General features: G+C 39.9%; 2 protein-coding genes across 3 annotated transcripts in view; one reads left to right on the top strand and one right to left on the bottom strand.

Moving 5' to 3' along the window:
• Positions 1-4,131: 4,131 nt before the first annotated feature.
• Positions 4,132-12,618, bottom strand: SKIDA1 (SKI/DACH domain containing 1). Of its 2 annotated transcripts, none has more exons than XM_034760303.1 (2): positions 11,123-12,618; positions 4,132-10,290 (listed from the first exon to the last, which is right to left on the bottom strand). In XM_034760303.1, the coding sequence occupies exon 2, from the start codon at positions 10,190-10,192 to the stop codon at positions 7,661-7,663; it is 2,532 nt and encodes an 843-aa protein (XP_034616194.1). In that variant the 5' UTR covers positions 10,193-10,290; positions 11,123-12,618; the 3' UTR covers positions 4,132-7,660. The 2 variants fall into 2 exon arrangements, with proteins under 2 accessions (XP_034616194.1, XP_034616195.1); XM_034760304.1 differs by having other exon boundaries at positions 4,132-10,287.
• A 3,959-nt stretch (positions 12,619-16,577) lies between these two features.
• The window catches only part of MLLT10 (MLLT10 histone lysine methyltransferase DOT1L cofactor), a 233,769-nt gene continuing 233,436 nt past the window's right edge, over positions 16,578-16,910 (top strand). Inside the window, exon 1 of the mRNA XM_034760295.1 lies at positions 16,578-16,768. The gene's annotated coding sequence lies outside the window, so the exon portion shown is untranslated. The remainder of the gene's footprint in view (positions 16,769-16,910) is intronic.

Here is a 16,910-nt window from a genome sequence, read left to right as displayed (position 1 = left end):
TTGGCACAGGTTATTTTTCACACTCACCACACATACACTTACGTACAAAGAGCCTGCAAAGCCAGCAAATATGCTATTTAGAGTATGTGTAATTGCTTTTCTGAAGCTCTCTTTGATTCTTAAATCAGGTTTATTCAAACTAGGCGTCAGGTTTGCTTGGGGAATAAAAAAGTTCGCTCGCCAAGTTATCCTCACCCAAATAATGAAATGGCATTTTTAACAAGTAACTAATAGATTCCTGTTTACCAAAATATAGTAGCTAGTAATCAGGAGTAGCACTACATTAATGGCTCTAATACAGCAAACCCTTCAATGTAAAACAAAGAGTTGATAGCGAATGCCTCTTGGAATGGATTGTGTCACTGCTATTAGAATGGATGTATTTAATTATAAACAGGTACATTTTTGTTATCCCAGAAAGATAAAGAAAGAGGAATGACAGTTTGAAATATAATACAAAGATGTGAAGTGAACCGAATGGCAGCTAAAGACAAGGGTTTATCTCCACGTGTTTCTGGGACGTGTTTCCCAACTAAACTTTGTAGTGATCTTTGGGGAAAACCAAATACAGCTTGATGGAAACATCCTGTTTTGAGGGAAATGGACTGTACAACCCCACATATCTATTTCGAGTGTGTTAATCAAACTGGAAAAGAACTGGAAGCTAAAGATCTGAATTTGGCGGATTCTTGCATTTTACACATTGCAATTCAGTATTGATCATAAAATTCAATTTTGAAAATAGCTTCTGTCCTGGGTGGCGTGGGTTATGTTATCTCAGTATCTACACAAATCGATTGGTCTAAAAACAACCTTCACCTTAGTTTCTATACTATAGAGAAACGCAACGTTATTTATAAAAGAGGAGAGTAGGAGCAGTAGAAAGTTAATAGATGTGGGTTGTACAAAAATCCGTAAAACAAGTGCTTTAAACCCAGGGTGATTTCTCCTAATAGCGAAATCAGAAAGATCGAGCGAGAGGGAGAGATTTTAGGAAAGAGAATAGCCCTGTATACGTTTCTAGAGAGGAATTTACGTTTCACCAAGATTTATATTCGGTAATATACAGACACGTGCACTCAGAATGAGTTTAAATGTAACAGCGTTTATGTTTCAGTTACAGTTAGCAGGGCGGGTTTCATTTTCCTTTTAAAGCAATGAAGAGTAAAATCTCTTGCCCAACAACACTCTGCAGCCTAGCGTTTAAACCCAGCAGCCACAGCGCCGTGTTTGCTTCGGGAACTCCTCTGTGCATGAAACGGCGTGCGGGGTAGTTTGGGGGAAATTCAATACATTTTTTTCCAGTCAGAAACTGGAATCTGCAGGTTCTTCTCCAAATCGCTATTGCCTTTCCTTTTCCTAGCAAGTCCCAAACCACAACAATGGCAGAGAAGCGAAGGGGATGGGAATCTTTTTAAAACAAAACTGCAATTTTCCCTCTAAAGACTGCACTTTTCAGTTAGCACTTTGATTTTTTCTCCCGTTTTACTGCCTCCTGAGTCCCTCTGTAGCAAAGTTTCCAATGGATGGTGTTTGTGTGTGTGTGTGATCCTTTAGTGGTTTATGTTAACAAAGGAGAGACGTGAACATTGCACGTGTATTTTCTTCATTTTCAGATTATTTACTTAGCATTTTCTGCATTAAGCGGGTATTGGATTTTCTTCTTTTGATGAATACCGGATCTGGGTAATTCCTGGGGCTTGGCTGAGAGGAGATTTTTAAAGGCGTCTATTTGCGAAATATGAAGGATTCGCCTCTAACACGAGTTGGTTTTAACCAAATGATCAGATTTTTGCTTGTGAAAACGCGGCCCTTTCATTTCCCACTGACAGCAGCAAGGCTCCCCAACAGGCCGGATGCCCGCAGGATTGCACTGAACTGGCCTGCGTGATACTGAACTCCACTTTCCGCTTAGCTCTTCAGACCCTCATCATTAAAAGCGCACCTTTGAGTGCATTAAAATCTGAAAGATCATCTTTTTTCACCAGAAGAGACCTACTCCTGCAGCATCTCTGAAAGGTCACCAGCTCCGCCATGGCTGATCCCAGCTTTTGCTACAGGCCACATTAGCAGAGCGGCCATTTACTGCCCCTTGATTGCACCAATGACCAGGTTACCTCATAAAGCCATTCACACTCAACAATGGGGATTTTCTCAACAATTAACAAGAAACAACATAATAAACCCATTTACAAAGCCCTGGCTATTTACTATAAATTAGGCACTCTTTAAGAGACCAGCGCGTAATTTCACACACTTTACAACTGCAACTGCATTTTAAACGCGAGAGTAAACAACCTTGTTGCACTTTTCTCATTGACCTGTCTGTGCAGCTCACCACTATGTTTTTTTCTCTTTCGTGTGTGCTGTTTTATTTGTATTGTGGAGCTCCCAGCCGTATCACCCCCAAATCCGTATTTGCTTTCCACATGGCAATTTGATTTTCAGATGGATTGGGTAGGGGAAGGGAAATTGCATTCTACCTTATTTCTTTAAAACCTAAACCCCCAAATAACAAGTGGGGCTGCAGGAAGTGTATTTTTTGTTATCTTTTCCCGACGATGTTGGCCGGCTGCGTCACTCATTTAATTATTGAGTTGTTTTCAATATGGGCAGTTAACTATTACATTTTAGAGACAGTTAACTAGTGCGGCGCCTGTGTATGAGAGAGAGACAGAGAGGGGGGAGATCACACAAAAGAAGAGCAAAGTGAAATGGATGATCAGCCAGAGGAACTACCAAAATGGGGGAAAATATGTGAGCCTGATCTTCATTTTCACTGGCCCCCTCAAACAGCAGCCTGAGAGCAGCCGCCTGCAAAAGGGCCACTTTGATGTGAATCTATGTGAGAGCTACTGGTAGTGAGTGAGTGCAGGAGCTCCTGTTCCGCCTCGCCTAATGAGTGGGTAACAAATTCGAGAGAGAGAGAAAGAGGTCTGGGCGAAAAATCACAAAGAATTTGTTTTCCATAAAGCAAGATGGCGGCATTTTTAGTGTTGTCCCCAAGTGTCTGCACGATATTAAGGGGAGTCTCTAGACCATCACTGCTACATTTCAGGGGAGAACTTTAGCTCACATGTTCCTGCCAACGAATCTGATGATTTTGAAGGCAAAGTACAGTGGTAACCTTATGTTGCACGCTACACCACAGACTTTAGGGCCAACTTCCTTCTTCTTTCTCGTCAGGAAGCAGAGATATTGGTCACTCCGGCTCATCACACTCATTTACAAAGTATAAAACGAGGCGTTGCTGGCTCCATCCAAACTGCCCCCCCCCCTGTTTACAAACACAGCTGTTGCAGTATATTTGCAATGCTAAGGATAAAGCCACCAGCAGCGAAGAGCAAACGAGAGATGATGCAGGAAAGGGTTTCTCGGCATCTGGAAAGGACAGAACGCCTTGTTTTTGAAACTGTCAATTCTCTCAACCCCTATTGTGAGAGCTTCATGCAAAACATCTAGGGCCTTTTAAAGCTGGGACTTGTGAGGCCGCCTGAGATTGAAAAGGAGGGGGTGGGGGGCTAGGGCATAGTAAATAATTATATCAGAACAGTTTAAAAAATGCAACTTTGAAGACCTAAAATCAGTTAACTGCATACCCAGGTGTCCTTTCCCAAAATGTTTGGGAAGTGTCCTCTATTTAACAGAAAGCAATTTGGCTACAGAGGAATGAGAAACTCCACATTCAACCATGGAACTGATAAACGGTACATTCTTAAACATGATTGTAAGGGTAAATACCGGGGGGAAAACCTCGTGAATGGCTCATTTTTGTAAATCTGATTTAGCTAGGTAGATTCCAATGCCTTTGTCCTTATTTTGAGAGATTTATTTTAATTTGTACACGATTGTACTTTGTAACTTTAAAGTTATGTCCAAACAGATTTTAAGCTGAACCATTAAAATTTTTCAGTAACCATTTTAACTGTAGAAACCACAACTAACCACGTTCTCTATGTTATATATTTTCTAGTATATTACATGTATTACAATAGTTTTTCTACAGATTACCACTGAATTAGACGCCTGCATAGAAAAAATGCCAATTTTTACATCCCTCTCTCTATCTTAACCACTCACACGTGTGAAGTGTAACAAACAAAAACATGATAGCATTGTTCTTATTTCTGCAGAAACTTTAATTTATTGGCGACTAAATCTGATATAGGAAAAAAGGTCAGAGACCATGCAGAAAATCACCAAGTGAATGATTGAACAGCAAACGTCATACAACAGCCACCACCATTTTTGCATTATTGCTACATAGTGGCGTTTTAAATAAACCAGTAAAGAGATTATCCCACTGTAGTCAAGTAAGTGTATATTATAGAACAATCACTTTTAAAAGTAAATTGTTGTAAACTGAAAGTTACATCTTTTAAGGCAATATACCTGGTTGCTGAAGGCATTACACATGTTCCCTTTTTTAATGCTCTAGAGAATTAGACATAGTCCAAAACTTCCTTTGTCTTCAATGTGGTCGCAGAAATCTTCCCAATAAATGTATCAGTAGCCTCTACTTGTAGCAAAATCTCTGGAATAATGTTCCAGACAAGTTCAAGTACTCTCCTAGGTGTGTTTTATTTATTATTATTCTTTTATTTCATTTTATTGATTTATGCATTGTACATCAAGAAACTGGAAAACTGTCAAGTTTCATAGCTGATACCCTTTAGTTTCTCTTTCCTACAAACATTACAGCAATACCATAATCCCGCTGGCTAGAAAACCCTTGTTTTCCTCAGGATTAAGACTTACCTTTATTGGGGGGAAATGTGCTATTTATAACAGTAATTTTATTTTATTATTATCATCATCATGTCTAAAATTATAATAAACTGTGTTCGCAAGAATTATTACAACACAATGAGAAACAGCTCCCAAACTACCAGGGATTTGAAATAATACCTTTTTCAGTAAATTCTTGTACCTGGCAGATTACTCTGACAGAAGTAAAAACTCAAATGTTCTTGCTAGTGGCTTGAAACTAAACTGAGGTGTACACGTGTGACAATTATTTGGCTATTTAACTTCTTGCCTTTTGATGGTGCCTTTATTCATCATACTTCAGCAGAAAAGTCTGCAGGAATGATACACTCAGGAATGTATTTGGCTTGGTGGTGTTCATTCTCCAGCTTCCATAAACTGGAACTATTAATTCATGTAGGGCGACATAGCTAATATCAGAGCTGGGCGCCATATTTTACGTTTTAAACTCCATTGAATGTATTTGGTCTGAATTTGTGCTTTGTTTCTTTCCCCAATATTAGTTAGAGAGTCAAAACAAATCGTCTCTGCTATTTATAAGTTAGGGTCAAGTCAACATGTCTCTAATTGTAAATACACAGGGTCAGTGGAGGAAGCTACTTTTAAAATGATATACGTACTGTTTAATAGATAAGGCGAAATTTCAGGTTTTAAGCTTGCATATTGTAGCTTTGTAGATTTCTGTCAAGGGGAGACCCTTTTCAATCAAACCCTGCTTTCCCAAAGAGCCAGGGGATTTTCCTGAACAGTAAATTGTGTACGTATTTACATATTTCTGGAAATAAGCCTGTAATTTATGCAGCTCCAAACACTCGAATGTAAACATTAATTTCAGAACAACTTCATCCAGTAAACAGATTTTTAACGGCCACCATAATTTCCGCTGAGCAGGTTAAGTATGCAATGCACCTTTTGCAATTGGCAACTTAAAGTGTGTGTATGGGGGGGAAGGGTGAATCAATTGAAAGGCAATTGTTTACTCTTTCTAAATATATTTGGCTGCAGGTATTCTTAGAAGAGGTCTTTTACAATGAGAGGAAAACCACGGTGTGCATATATATAGTAAATAGAGCTGAAAGCAGCCAGTGTCTACTTGGAATATTTAGAGACAAAGAGGGTAGAGGATAAAAAATAGGCAGTGAATTTCCATAAGAAATGTTGACTCTGAGTCACACAATAAACATTTCATTGCTGTTTTTTTTTTCTTTTTTGATTTATGATAAATTATTCTCCCGGAATTAATGAAGAGGTGGAATCTCTAAAATGTAATTTGGAAAAGACTCTAGTATAAATAAAATGGAAATTAAGATTAACCCAGCAATTTTTAATCTCAAACTCTGCTGATTCAGCAGCCCAATTGTAACTGACCTTTTCAAATCCCCAACTTTTCAAACTATTTTATTATAACTTTGGAACGTATTTCCCTCCCAAAATATAAACTCTACATTGTTCAAGACTGCCTTAAGTTGGGTTAAAAACAGTTTTATTTAAAAACAAAACAAAACAAAACAAAAATAACCTCTGGAAGCGTATTTCCTCCAAATAAAAACCTTAAACTTTCAGATGAAGAGGAAATTATGGACAACTCTGCAATAAGTCGAAATGTATGAAATCAGGAATTTTTAAACAGTGTTTTTAATTGAAAATAAAGCTAAAGCATGCTTTTCAACAGTGCAAATTTTCATAATTTTGATTTACTGCTTCCATCATCACAACATATTACACCAGCATGTCTTACCCAGGGCTAGACTCTAGAAGTCTACCTGTTAAACTATTTCGATATTAAGTGCAAATATAGATAATTGCCTCTGATTGTCACGTGCAGTAGAAATGCTTCTGCTACATAGATAGGATGGTATTGCAAAACTCAAGTTTCAAGAGATTCGGATAAAACAGTGAAGTGTACTAAGGTCTAAATGCCTGAGTTTTGGTGCCAAAAAGCTATGAATAACATGATATTCTCATTTTGTGTATTCTTTCCACTTATGGCCTCACGTTTCACTTTCTGTGTTGCATTTACCGCTTTGCTATTTCCTCCATCGAGTGTGAGAGGTTAGACCATAAATTGTACTGCTATACAGACAAATATTTTAGTTGCTTTGCAAGTTAGTAAGGGGCATGTTCAGATCAAAATTGAAGTAGGACATTAGTGGGTAACAGTAACTGTATTTAAGACTTTGGGGGTGAAGCAAAAAGTCTTTCCAATTGCAAAGAGTGACTGTACAAGTAAAAAGACACCCTTTACCAAAAACAGAATTCCATATTTATTTACTAGTTTTGAGATGAGGCAGCTTTTCCAGTGCTCCAGCTGTACTCCAACCCCAACCTTTCCAAACCATAGAAAAATTAGTAAATGCAACTGCTCTTGGAAAAAAAGCCCCCTACTCTGGAAAACAAAGCTCCCGAAAAGTAGAGACTGCTGCCACATTGAATTATAGTGAACCCTTACTGTGCAACCAAGTAACTTAACAAACTTTAACTGAATTAACAGTTCGACTTCCATTTTCGAAATCTAGTGCATAAATTTAATGGCTCATTCTAATATTTATTATTCAACCTTTTGACATTTATTTGTAGCAGTTGAATTGAGGTACCGGTGCATTATTAGCATTTAAACAGTAAAGTGTTCCAGCTCTACGATAATAACTGAGTTTAAGTTGAGTCTTTAGCCTGAAGTACTCTGTGGAATGTAAAAATTACCCAGACAAACAAACAAACAAATAAAGACTGTAATGGAAAAGAAAATAGTAATCCGATTTCTATCTTCACAATGTGATAAAACAGGACTCCAAAAGTGTGTAAAGCATTAAGGGGCTTGTACAAACCATCCTGTCGAGTTTAAAACAAAAGAAAGGTAAAGGTGGTTCAAGAAAGTATTTTCCAAACTATTTTATTAATTAAATTTCCTGAATTTGTGGCTAGGTGGAAGAGGTATTGCAGAACCGCCCAACTGCCATTTCCATACAGGATGGGCCTTGTGAGGTGGTTGCGAATCCTTAGTGGTGTTTAAGGAATAAGCTGGCAACAAATCCCCATCATTGCCAATAATTAGTGACGGTGGACAGGGAAAATTTGCCATGAAATTAAACGGCCTTTTCACTGCTGATGCTACATTGCTGGCTACCCTTTTGCGTCTATTGGTAACTGTAAAATCATCCAGTGTTCCTTCATGTGACTCAATTTTACCTGTAGGACGTGGGCTTCTAGCTGATTTCAAATTTGGTTTGACTGGAGGAGTCTGCAGTACAGGTCGCTTTCCCAAAACCAATGTCCTGTAATTTTTTCTCACCCTCGCTCCAAATTTATACTCCCCATCCTCAGGTTTTGGAGTACCTAAAGTGCATGAAAGGACCTGACTCTGAGTCAGCGTGTTTAAGGAAGTGGTTTCTTTCTCAGTGCATGCAGAATCTTCCTGGGCTGTTAATAAAACGTCCGGGTTATTACTCTCAGTCACACCGTTAAATTCATCCTTAGTATCATTGCACTCACACTTTAGCTTATGTTTTGAAAGGTCAGGTTCATAGTCTTCATTCGTACTGCTATCCTCTATTTTGATTTTAATATTGTGCAGGAATGGCAATGCCTTATTGCCCGGATCAGTGCATTCAAGCTCAGCTGCTGCTGTTGTAGAAGCACGATCAGTTTGCAAAGAGGGTAAATCCGTGGCAAATTCAATACAATGAGGGATTTTGGAATCTTCTTCTGAATTTGCTGCTGTTGGTGAAGAATCATTATTTAAGAACCTAGCAGCTATTGTATTGTTATCTGCACAGTGTGTAGTTGTTGCTTGAAGGCATTTCCTTGCCTCTCTGAGTACTCTTTGTTGTGGAAATGCATTGTTTGTCTTTGGGCTAGGTGAAGAGGCCCCCTTTGCAGCACAGTTAATTGTTAGGTCAGTACTCTTTACATTATTGGAAAATTCAGGGTGTGGGAATGTGATCTCAGATACCCTATCATTCCTTATCTCAGCAAAACAACTTCCAAGGCTGCTGGAGCAGCACACTGGAGGTGCTTTGGGTGCCCAGCTTTGATGACTCCATTCCTCTGGCAATTCCGATTTGACACCACACTGAGCACTTTTGAGGTCGGGAAGCCTGCCTGCCTCCTCGAAAGCTGGCGATTTGGTGGGGGCGGCCGTGGCCAAATGATACAAGAAGTTGGCCTGGGCCATGCTGGGGGGGTTGCAGAAACTGGTTCGCCTGAAGCGGATGCTTTGCACCGAGACCTGGCTGGAAACCGAGCTGGAGTCGGAGTCTGAGGTCGTATCCTCCTCCTCGGAGCTGACCTCGCTGGAGTCCGAGACGCCGCTGCCTTCCTCCTCGTCGTCTTCCTCCTCCTCCTCCGAGGACACGGAGTTGCTGGTGCTGGAGAGGCTGGACCCGAAGTCAGAGTCGTTGGCCACATGGTCGGAGTAAGAGCTGGACTCCGAGTCACTGCTGTAGCTCTCGGGGAAGCTGCCCAGATGCTGTTGCTGCGGCTGCTGCGGAGAAGTGCAAAAGCCATTGACGAGGTGAAATCTCTCCAGGCAAGCGGCCGTGCTTGCTGCAGCTCCTTTGGGCTTGCAGGGCCTGGGCACGATCAGGAGCCGCCTGGCGCTGCTGGGGGTGTTTAATAAACAGTCCTTTTGGGCGGCCTCACACGGTCTTTTCCTTTTGTATCTGTAAGTCAAACCCACAGGGCTCCCTGCAGCCGCCGCCGCCGCTAGCTTGGTCTGCGCGATGGCGGCGGCGGACTGGTAATAAGCAGCAGCAGCAGCAGCAGCCGGGTGCTTGCTGCAAAGGACGCTCCGAAAATAAGGGGGATCCGAGTGAAAGGTGACATAGTTGCCCACGATCGGGGCAGTTTCATAGTTTAAAGGGGGTTTGCAAGGCGTCCGAGCGATTTCTGGGTAGCTGTGACCAGTGTATTTACTAAAAATGTGAGGTAGATCAGAGGCCGGTAGCAAGCCTGTGTCCCCGGGACGCAAAGCTTTTCTTCTAATTGGCAGAGGCTGAGCCGATTCATTCAAACCCAGCCAGAGTTTGTTCTCTTTCCAAAAGCTGGAGTAGGGGTCGGTGGATGTGTGCTCCGGTTGGAGATCTTTTGTTGACAATGACCGGCTTATTTTCCTCCTTTTTGTCTTAAGGACTCGTTCCGTTTTGCAAGATGTGTAAAGAGCTTCTACGTCCTCTCTGGATATCAGTGTGCATTTGGCTGCATGAAAAGCGATGGAGTTGATGGCTTTGAGTTTCCTCAACTCCTCCAGGTCGCAGTGATGCTTTTTTACTTTTAAATGATCCATTCGCTTGTGCACTGTAGTTCTCGGGATGTTTTTGAGCAGGTCTGTAAAAACCTGAGAGAGTGCAAACATTTGCTTTCCTTTAATGATGAGGTAGCCGAGCCTCACGCCATCCACCTCTTCAAAACCCGACTTCAAGTCTCCCATTTCGTGAATTAAATTATTCCCAGCATTTGCAGAAATAAAGAAAAAAAGCCACACACACAATCCTCAGCCAGATGCTGTATTTGTCTCAAGGCATCCTGCTAATAAAATAACAAAGACTGTTATTCCTGCTCAATGGAGTGCCAAACTTTAGACGAAATTAGAAAAAAACAAAACAAAACATGTGAAACTACAATCTCTGTATATTTTTGTTTGAAAATCAGGTTTGCCAAAGTGTTTCTCTAAGTTGCTGTTGAAGATCAGTACCTGTTCCCTTTCATTCCCTGCTTTTCCATTGGAGAACTATGATAATGGAATGTGAAGGGAGGAAGAGAAAAGAAATGCAGCTGCTATTCCCGCCGCTGCTTTAGCTACAAATAAAATGACAGAGTGAAGTGAGCTCGTCCGGAGACACCTTCATCAATTAATTCCCCTAAAGCCAACGCTGATTGGACACTCCTGACAGGTGATGCAATAAAAATTGATATTCCACCCCTTCCCCCCCAAAAAAATCTCCCACTAATTAGCATACCCTTACACTGCCAAGCCCCCTCCCAAAGTAAATAATACAGTTAGTATATAAATCTTTCTATTAAACAATCTGAGCTCAGATACACTCAGACCTCTCAGACTTCATCGCTAGCTACAGATGTAGGATTTGTATGTTTTTTATTGTCATTTTATATATATATACATAATGACATTATTTTGGACAAATGCTGCTATTTTGGGCATTATGTGACTGTAAAGGACATAAGTGTTATCATATCGAGAGAAAAGACTTTGGTAATGCAATAATTGTAAACTGATATTTTATTCTGCATTGTGTGGAAAATGAAGCTTAGCGAAAATGTGCAGAATAGCCTGGTATTTCCCTTTTTCAAGCTCAGGGGTGAAAGGCTCTGTTGTTAGAAATCGAGAACGAATACTTACATTTTCGAGTTTCTCTTGATTTTCCTCTTCTATTTAATTGTCGTTCTACAGTCAATGGCTAAGTTTGTTTTTTGCTCTGCATATCAAGGTTTCCAACACCGTAATACTGTCACTCTGTAGTTGAAATTCTGTCTGTAATATTGGGGGAGGGGAAGGAGGACGTGGGCTCACGTCAGACCCATAACAAAGCATAGATAAGCCAGAAATGTACACACTTTTCACAATTAACCGTGCTGGATCACAAGCTGGAATGTCCTAGAGTCCCAGACTCCACATTAGGATTCTTGTGTGCTGACTGCTTCCAGTAGAGAAAAGAGAATGTAAAATATCCAAGGTGCTTCCAGAGGCTTTACGTAATAACAGAAAAGTGCTGGCACACGATATAGAATATTGCAACGGTCCAGGGCACTTCTGGTTTGCAGCACGTTCAGTTTGGGGTAGACCTGCAGACTTTAGATGTTCCATTTATACCAACCCTTTAAAATCATTTTGAAGAAGCAGCATGAAGGTGTAACCTCTTCGCAGTGACGTTACAATACTTCAGTGTCAGGCACAAATGATTTCGAACATGTTGCAATGTTAGCAAACCTCTTCCTTCGTGCGTTAAAATGATGTTTGCGGTTTGCATGTCAAAAGCTGCAAAAATAACTATCCGCCCATAATCAGTTTTCAACTGAAAACTGGATAGAACACAAGCACTTATATATAGCAGTAGTTTAGTGCATATCCAAAATTAGACACATCCGTGTAATTAAGAAAACATCTCATATTTCTGGGACTAATTTTTCCCTTCTAATTCAAAAGTTCCGTTATCCACTCTATAGATTGGCAATATGGTGAGTGGAGCTCGTATTACACCATCAGTTATAGCTGAAATAAATACAAGGATCGCTTTTAAAAAATAATTTTCGATAGTTTTGCATTACAAAGTAGAATACACACAACCTCCCAATTTCGCAGGAATTCTGGCGAGAACTGGGAATTTGCAGAAGTGCATCCGGAAATTAAGGAAGTCTATTTAGGAGAGTCTGTAACTCAGTAGGTTTGAGATTTGAAAAGCCACCCCTAGACTACTGTTGCTCTCTGCACAGATGTAATCGCCGCTCTTCAACTTAATCAATGTGTGTACAAACCACATCTAGTTCTTCCTTTTGAAATCTAAGGATAGTATTCCCCTCCAAGAAACCAGAGCTACAGCAAATTACATTTTGTCCCTTGAATGAGAAAAGGATCATTGAATGGATCTCGTGATATTTCAGCCTTTAAACGTAACCAAGAGGCAGCAGTGAACAATGCCTCGTCACAGCTAATACCATCCACAGAGTTAAGCCTTCTTTTGCTTCGCATCTGGATTTATCAGCATACATTTTCCTTTCTCACTTGCGTAAGAGACATCATGTTATATTCTCTAGCGGAAAGCAAAGTTTCGAGGGAAAACAGCTGCTGGCGTTAAAAGGAAATCCTCGTAGCCTTTCTAAAGCTAGAGACAATAAGGTCGTTTAAAAATTCCTCCTGATGCACTTATATGCTGCTCGCACCCCCACCCCCACCCCCACCCCACTATTCTCCTCCCCCTGTTTTAAGGTTAAGGCTATGGAGTCAAACAGTAAAGAAACAGTAACCTCAGATAAAGCTTTTAAAGAAGACATTACAAAAAAGTGGGCTGAAAAGTCATTTCTTTGCCAGGTAGCTTAGTTCTCTCTCTCTTTCTCTCTCTCTCACACACACGCACTCTCTCTCTCTCTCTCTCTCGCTCACTCTCTCTCTTTTACTACATATGACAGTTTGGTAATGTGATTCAGTAACTATTTTTAAAATGCATGCTTTTTTGTTTAATACTTGCACTATCAAATGTTTTAAACTACTAGCAGCTATTTGCCAGACCTCCCACCCCCTCACCCCTCCTGAAAGGTACAGCCATTAGCTTCTGGATGTAGTCAGAGCCAACGTTGAAGGGGGTGGGGGGGGGAGAAGTCTTAGAAAATCTCTCTCTCTCTCTCTCTCTCTCTCTCTCTCTCTCTCACACACACACACACACACTCAATTATAGATATACACACACTTTCAATTGCATATCTTACTCCACATCACACACAGATGTCTTTTGTTTCTTTAATTTCTCCATCATTTTTTGTGCAGGATGAAACAGGCAGCTTTCTTATAGCCATCAGCACACGCTGTATATCAGGATCTTCTTCAGGCACATTGGGGGTAGATCACTATAAAGAGAGCTGGTAGAGGCCCTTACCCGGGCACACATACACAGCAAAGGCAGGGGACTTTAAACTGGATTTGCACGCACACAGGGGTTTGTGATCAATAGCTACCAACATTTATGGTTTAGATTATTAATGTGAAAGCTAGCCAAAAGAATGGACAGGAAAAAATAAAGGTGTCTGTTATCAATTATATTAAAACCTATGCAATAATTTACTCTCTCCCGGTGTGTGTGTGTGTGTGTGTGTGTGTGTGTGTGTGTGTGAGCAGGCAGATACATATGTATATTTCTTTAGTAATTTTGTTGACCACCTCAGCCTCACTTAAAGTCAAAGACGAACACTACTCAAAAGATGGATGTTTGCCTCCCATTTCTTCAGAACAGAAGGTCTAAGGATGCCCATTTTACCAACTATATGTACATGCAACAATATATAGTTGTGAATACACACGTTATCAATCAAATGTGTTCCTTTTCACTTTGAGTAACGTGCAATCTGTGATCTACATCCTAGAGTGAGATAATATTTCAGTTCTGAAGCTGTCTGGCCAAAGGATAAACCTAGTAGAAAATAAAGAGAAAAAATAATGTTCATAATATATACAGTAGACATTTTCTCATTTATCTCAGATTAGTTTCATTTTTGAAAAATTGTGTTCAAATATATAGGCTTGTAGAAAATGTTTAATTATATTGCTTCAGAAAGAATGTATAGAACATTTTAGATGCCTTTTTTATTTTATGTTTTGATTTATTTCCATTGTATGATTGTGTTTAAATACTATTACAATTCATCCTGACCTCTTCCTTCTTGAGCAAAGTAATGCACACACCATTTTTTTCAATGTTTAGTTGTGAAATGCAACAGCAATTTCCAGCAGTAGTTTTACTAATGAAGCAAATTCTTTTTCCTAAGGATTCATGTGCATTTTCATACTAGGATTGCCACATCATTAGAGCATTTCTATTACTATTTAGTATTATTTTTAAGCACTGGACCAATCTTCAGGTACTGACAGCATTAAATACACTTTTTATTTTCACAGCTTTTATGCAGAAATAGATCATTTAAATGAGAAATAACCTTGTTCACCAGTTTTAGATACACTGTGCATATTGTGCTCATAGGGGATGCAAACAGAAAATAGAGGATATCACAAAGAGTCCAGTAACAGGGTCAAAGAACAGTATACTAAGGTCCTTCTGCTATTTTAAAGTCAACCAAATGTGACTTTAGTGCTTAAAATTTGCCATAAATTCTAATATGTCAAACATAAGAATGCACAACCAAATTATCCAAAAACCTGGGCCAATTAATTGACAACTAATAGTAAAAAAAATGATAATTTATCAAACATAATATTACAACTGAGTTATTTCCATGTAAACAAAGCAACAATATATAGTTCTGTTCAGCATTTTTTAAGTTTTATTTTTTCATGTGCATGTATCACACCCACCAGAAATTTCTGGATTTCAGTAAAATCACAAAATAACACAGCAGATGTTGATAATCTTGTTTTTAAAATACAGTTTTTAAGGGGATTTTTTGGACACATACTACATGACATGTTGTCTACTGACCCACAATCAATATGCAGTGACCTTCTACCCTTTTTTTGCCCCTTGACCCATCCTGAATTCAATGCAGCCTTTATACATTTTCAAATCCTTGGATGTAAAGGGGATTTGGCAAAGCTTTGTTCTGAAAGGATCCTAAAATGTGCATTTTTAATTAGACAAAGGTAAAGCAACAAACATTGGGGAAAATCATTTCTTACGTACAGGTGAGCGATTGTAATTTCTATATTCAAGAACTATGTCAGAGAAAACATATTCTGCAAGCTGAAAAGCAATTACAAACACAGGAGATCAGAAGGTTATGGATTGCACCAAATTAGCAATGTGGCACAAATCACTTTCATGACGTAAGGCATGGCCAGGCCACAATCTTCCGGCGCTCCTCATCTCCAAGGACTGTGGGGATTCTGGTGACCCGGGGAGAGGAGACTGGGGAGAGAGAGAGATTTAATCTGAAGCTACAGGCACATTCCCTTATCTCTCTTGCTATCAGCCAGTTTAAAGGACACCATAATTATGAGGGTGATAAAACAATGCCTGCTTATGTGTGCTGAATAAATAAAGCATGTTTACAGCTCTAGAATGTTTCAATTCCAATTAAACGCTATCAAAGAAAAGCCACTTCCCCTCAGCCAGCCCCTATTTACCTTGTTTGTTGCAATATTTTCCTATGAAATACAAACCTTCCAGAATGCCATTAAGGACAAGTTGGTGGTGAAAGAATAGACAGCACACACTCTCGGTCCCACAATTTATTTAGATCTCCTAAGCTTTTATTTGTTTATTTTGCAATGGCCAGCTGCTTGGAGATGCAGTGCTAAAAGGCGCTTAAGTGTCCAGCTCCAAGCTCCACCAACAGGAGAAGGAATTGGGAGTAATTAATGCAGCGCCCATGGGCGATAGAAGAAGGGGGAGGGAGAGAGGAGAAGGGGGCCGGCTATAGTCTCCTGGTTCCGACTCCCGACCAGAACCCAGAGGAGCTTGGTCTCCAAGCAGTGCCGGTTTCCTCTGCATCTGGGACCCCTGGAACCAGGAGGCTGAAAATTCATCCCATTTACTAAGACACAAGGATCATTTAAAATATTCATTGTATCAGGAAATCTCATCGTAATCAGATTAAAATAAGGTTTGGAGGAGTGTTGCCTATGAGGCTGTGTACTAAACACTGATTGGATTACTCAGAAAGCTGATTCTTTTTGTATGTTAGAGTAATAGTACAATGAAAACCAATCATTTTGCCATGGGAGACACTTTTTAAAGCCACGTTTCTCCATTATGTTTTAGAGAACACACTTCTCCCAGATACCATTGTAATTTAAACTTTATATCCCATATTTCTACATGATGTTTATTTTTTAAAGCCCAGGCCTTACAAATGCTGTGGAATATACAGTGCTGTAGATTGTAGTTTATCTCAATTTGCCTTTAAGCTAATTTAGTCTAAAAGATCAACACTGCTGAATTTAAACTTCTTAAATTAAATGTCCATGGGTGAAATATTTATTTCTTTTTAGTTGGAGCAGAATGTAGTGGAAAAGCCGAGTGTATTTACAGATTTTCTAGATCGTTGTAGGCCCTTTCCTTTTTAAAAGTTTAGACCTCCAATGCCCTCGATTCTACTAGCAGAATTAGGATGGACTTGGAGGGTCCTGAACGTGACCATTCACTAAGGCGGGGGGCTACAGCTTGCAACAACGTGCTCGGCAACTTAATCTTACACTAAAAAAGGCAGAGAGCGAAAAATAATGGAATACAAACTCTCCCGATATTTGTAGTCACTCCTAAGGTGGATTGTGTATTTGAAGGCTGATGGGAACGTCTGGTTTTTGGAGCAAAAAGGAAAGAAGGTAAGCGTTTGTCCTTGTATCCGCCAGTTCGTGGAGAAACAATGAAAGAACAAAGGGAACCACTTCTCCATTCGAACTCTTTACATTTTCTTCCTCCATTTCAAGCTTATTGTGAGGGGCTGAGGGTGGACTCGCTTAACTT

This window comes from Trachemys scripta, chromosome 2, assembly GCF_013100865.1.
Source record: "Trachemys scripta elegans isolate TJP31775 chromosome 2, CAS_Tse_1.0, whole genome shotgun sequence".
NCBI classification, from domain to species: domain Eukaryota; kingdom Metazoa; phylum Chordata; order Testudines; family Emydidae; genus Trachemys; species Trachemys scripta.
Note: the sequence above shows the minus strand (reverse complement) of the source record. Positions and strands in the feature narration are given on the sequence as shown.

Bases quoted from the DNA above. Each gene is read 5' to 3' on its own strand.
- SKIDA1 (XM_034760303.1), bottom strand. From the start codon at position 10,192: ATGGGAGACTTGAAGTCGGGTTTTGAAGAGGTGGATGGCGTGAGGCTC.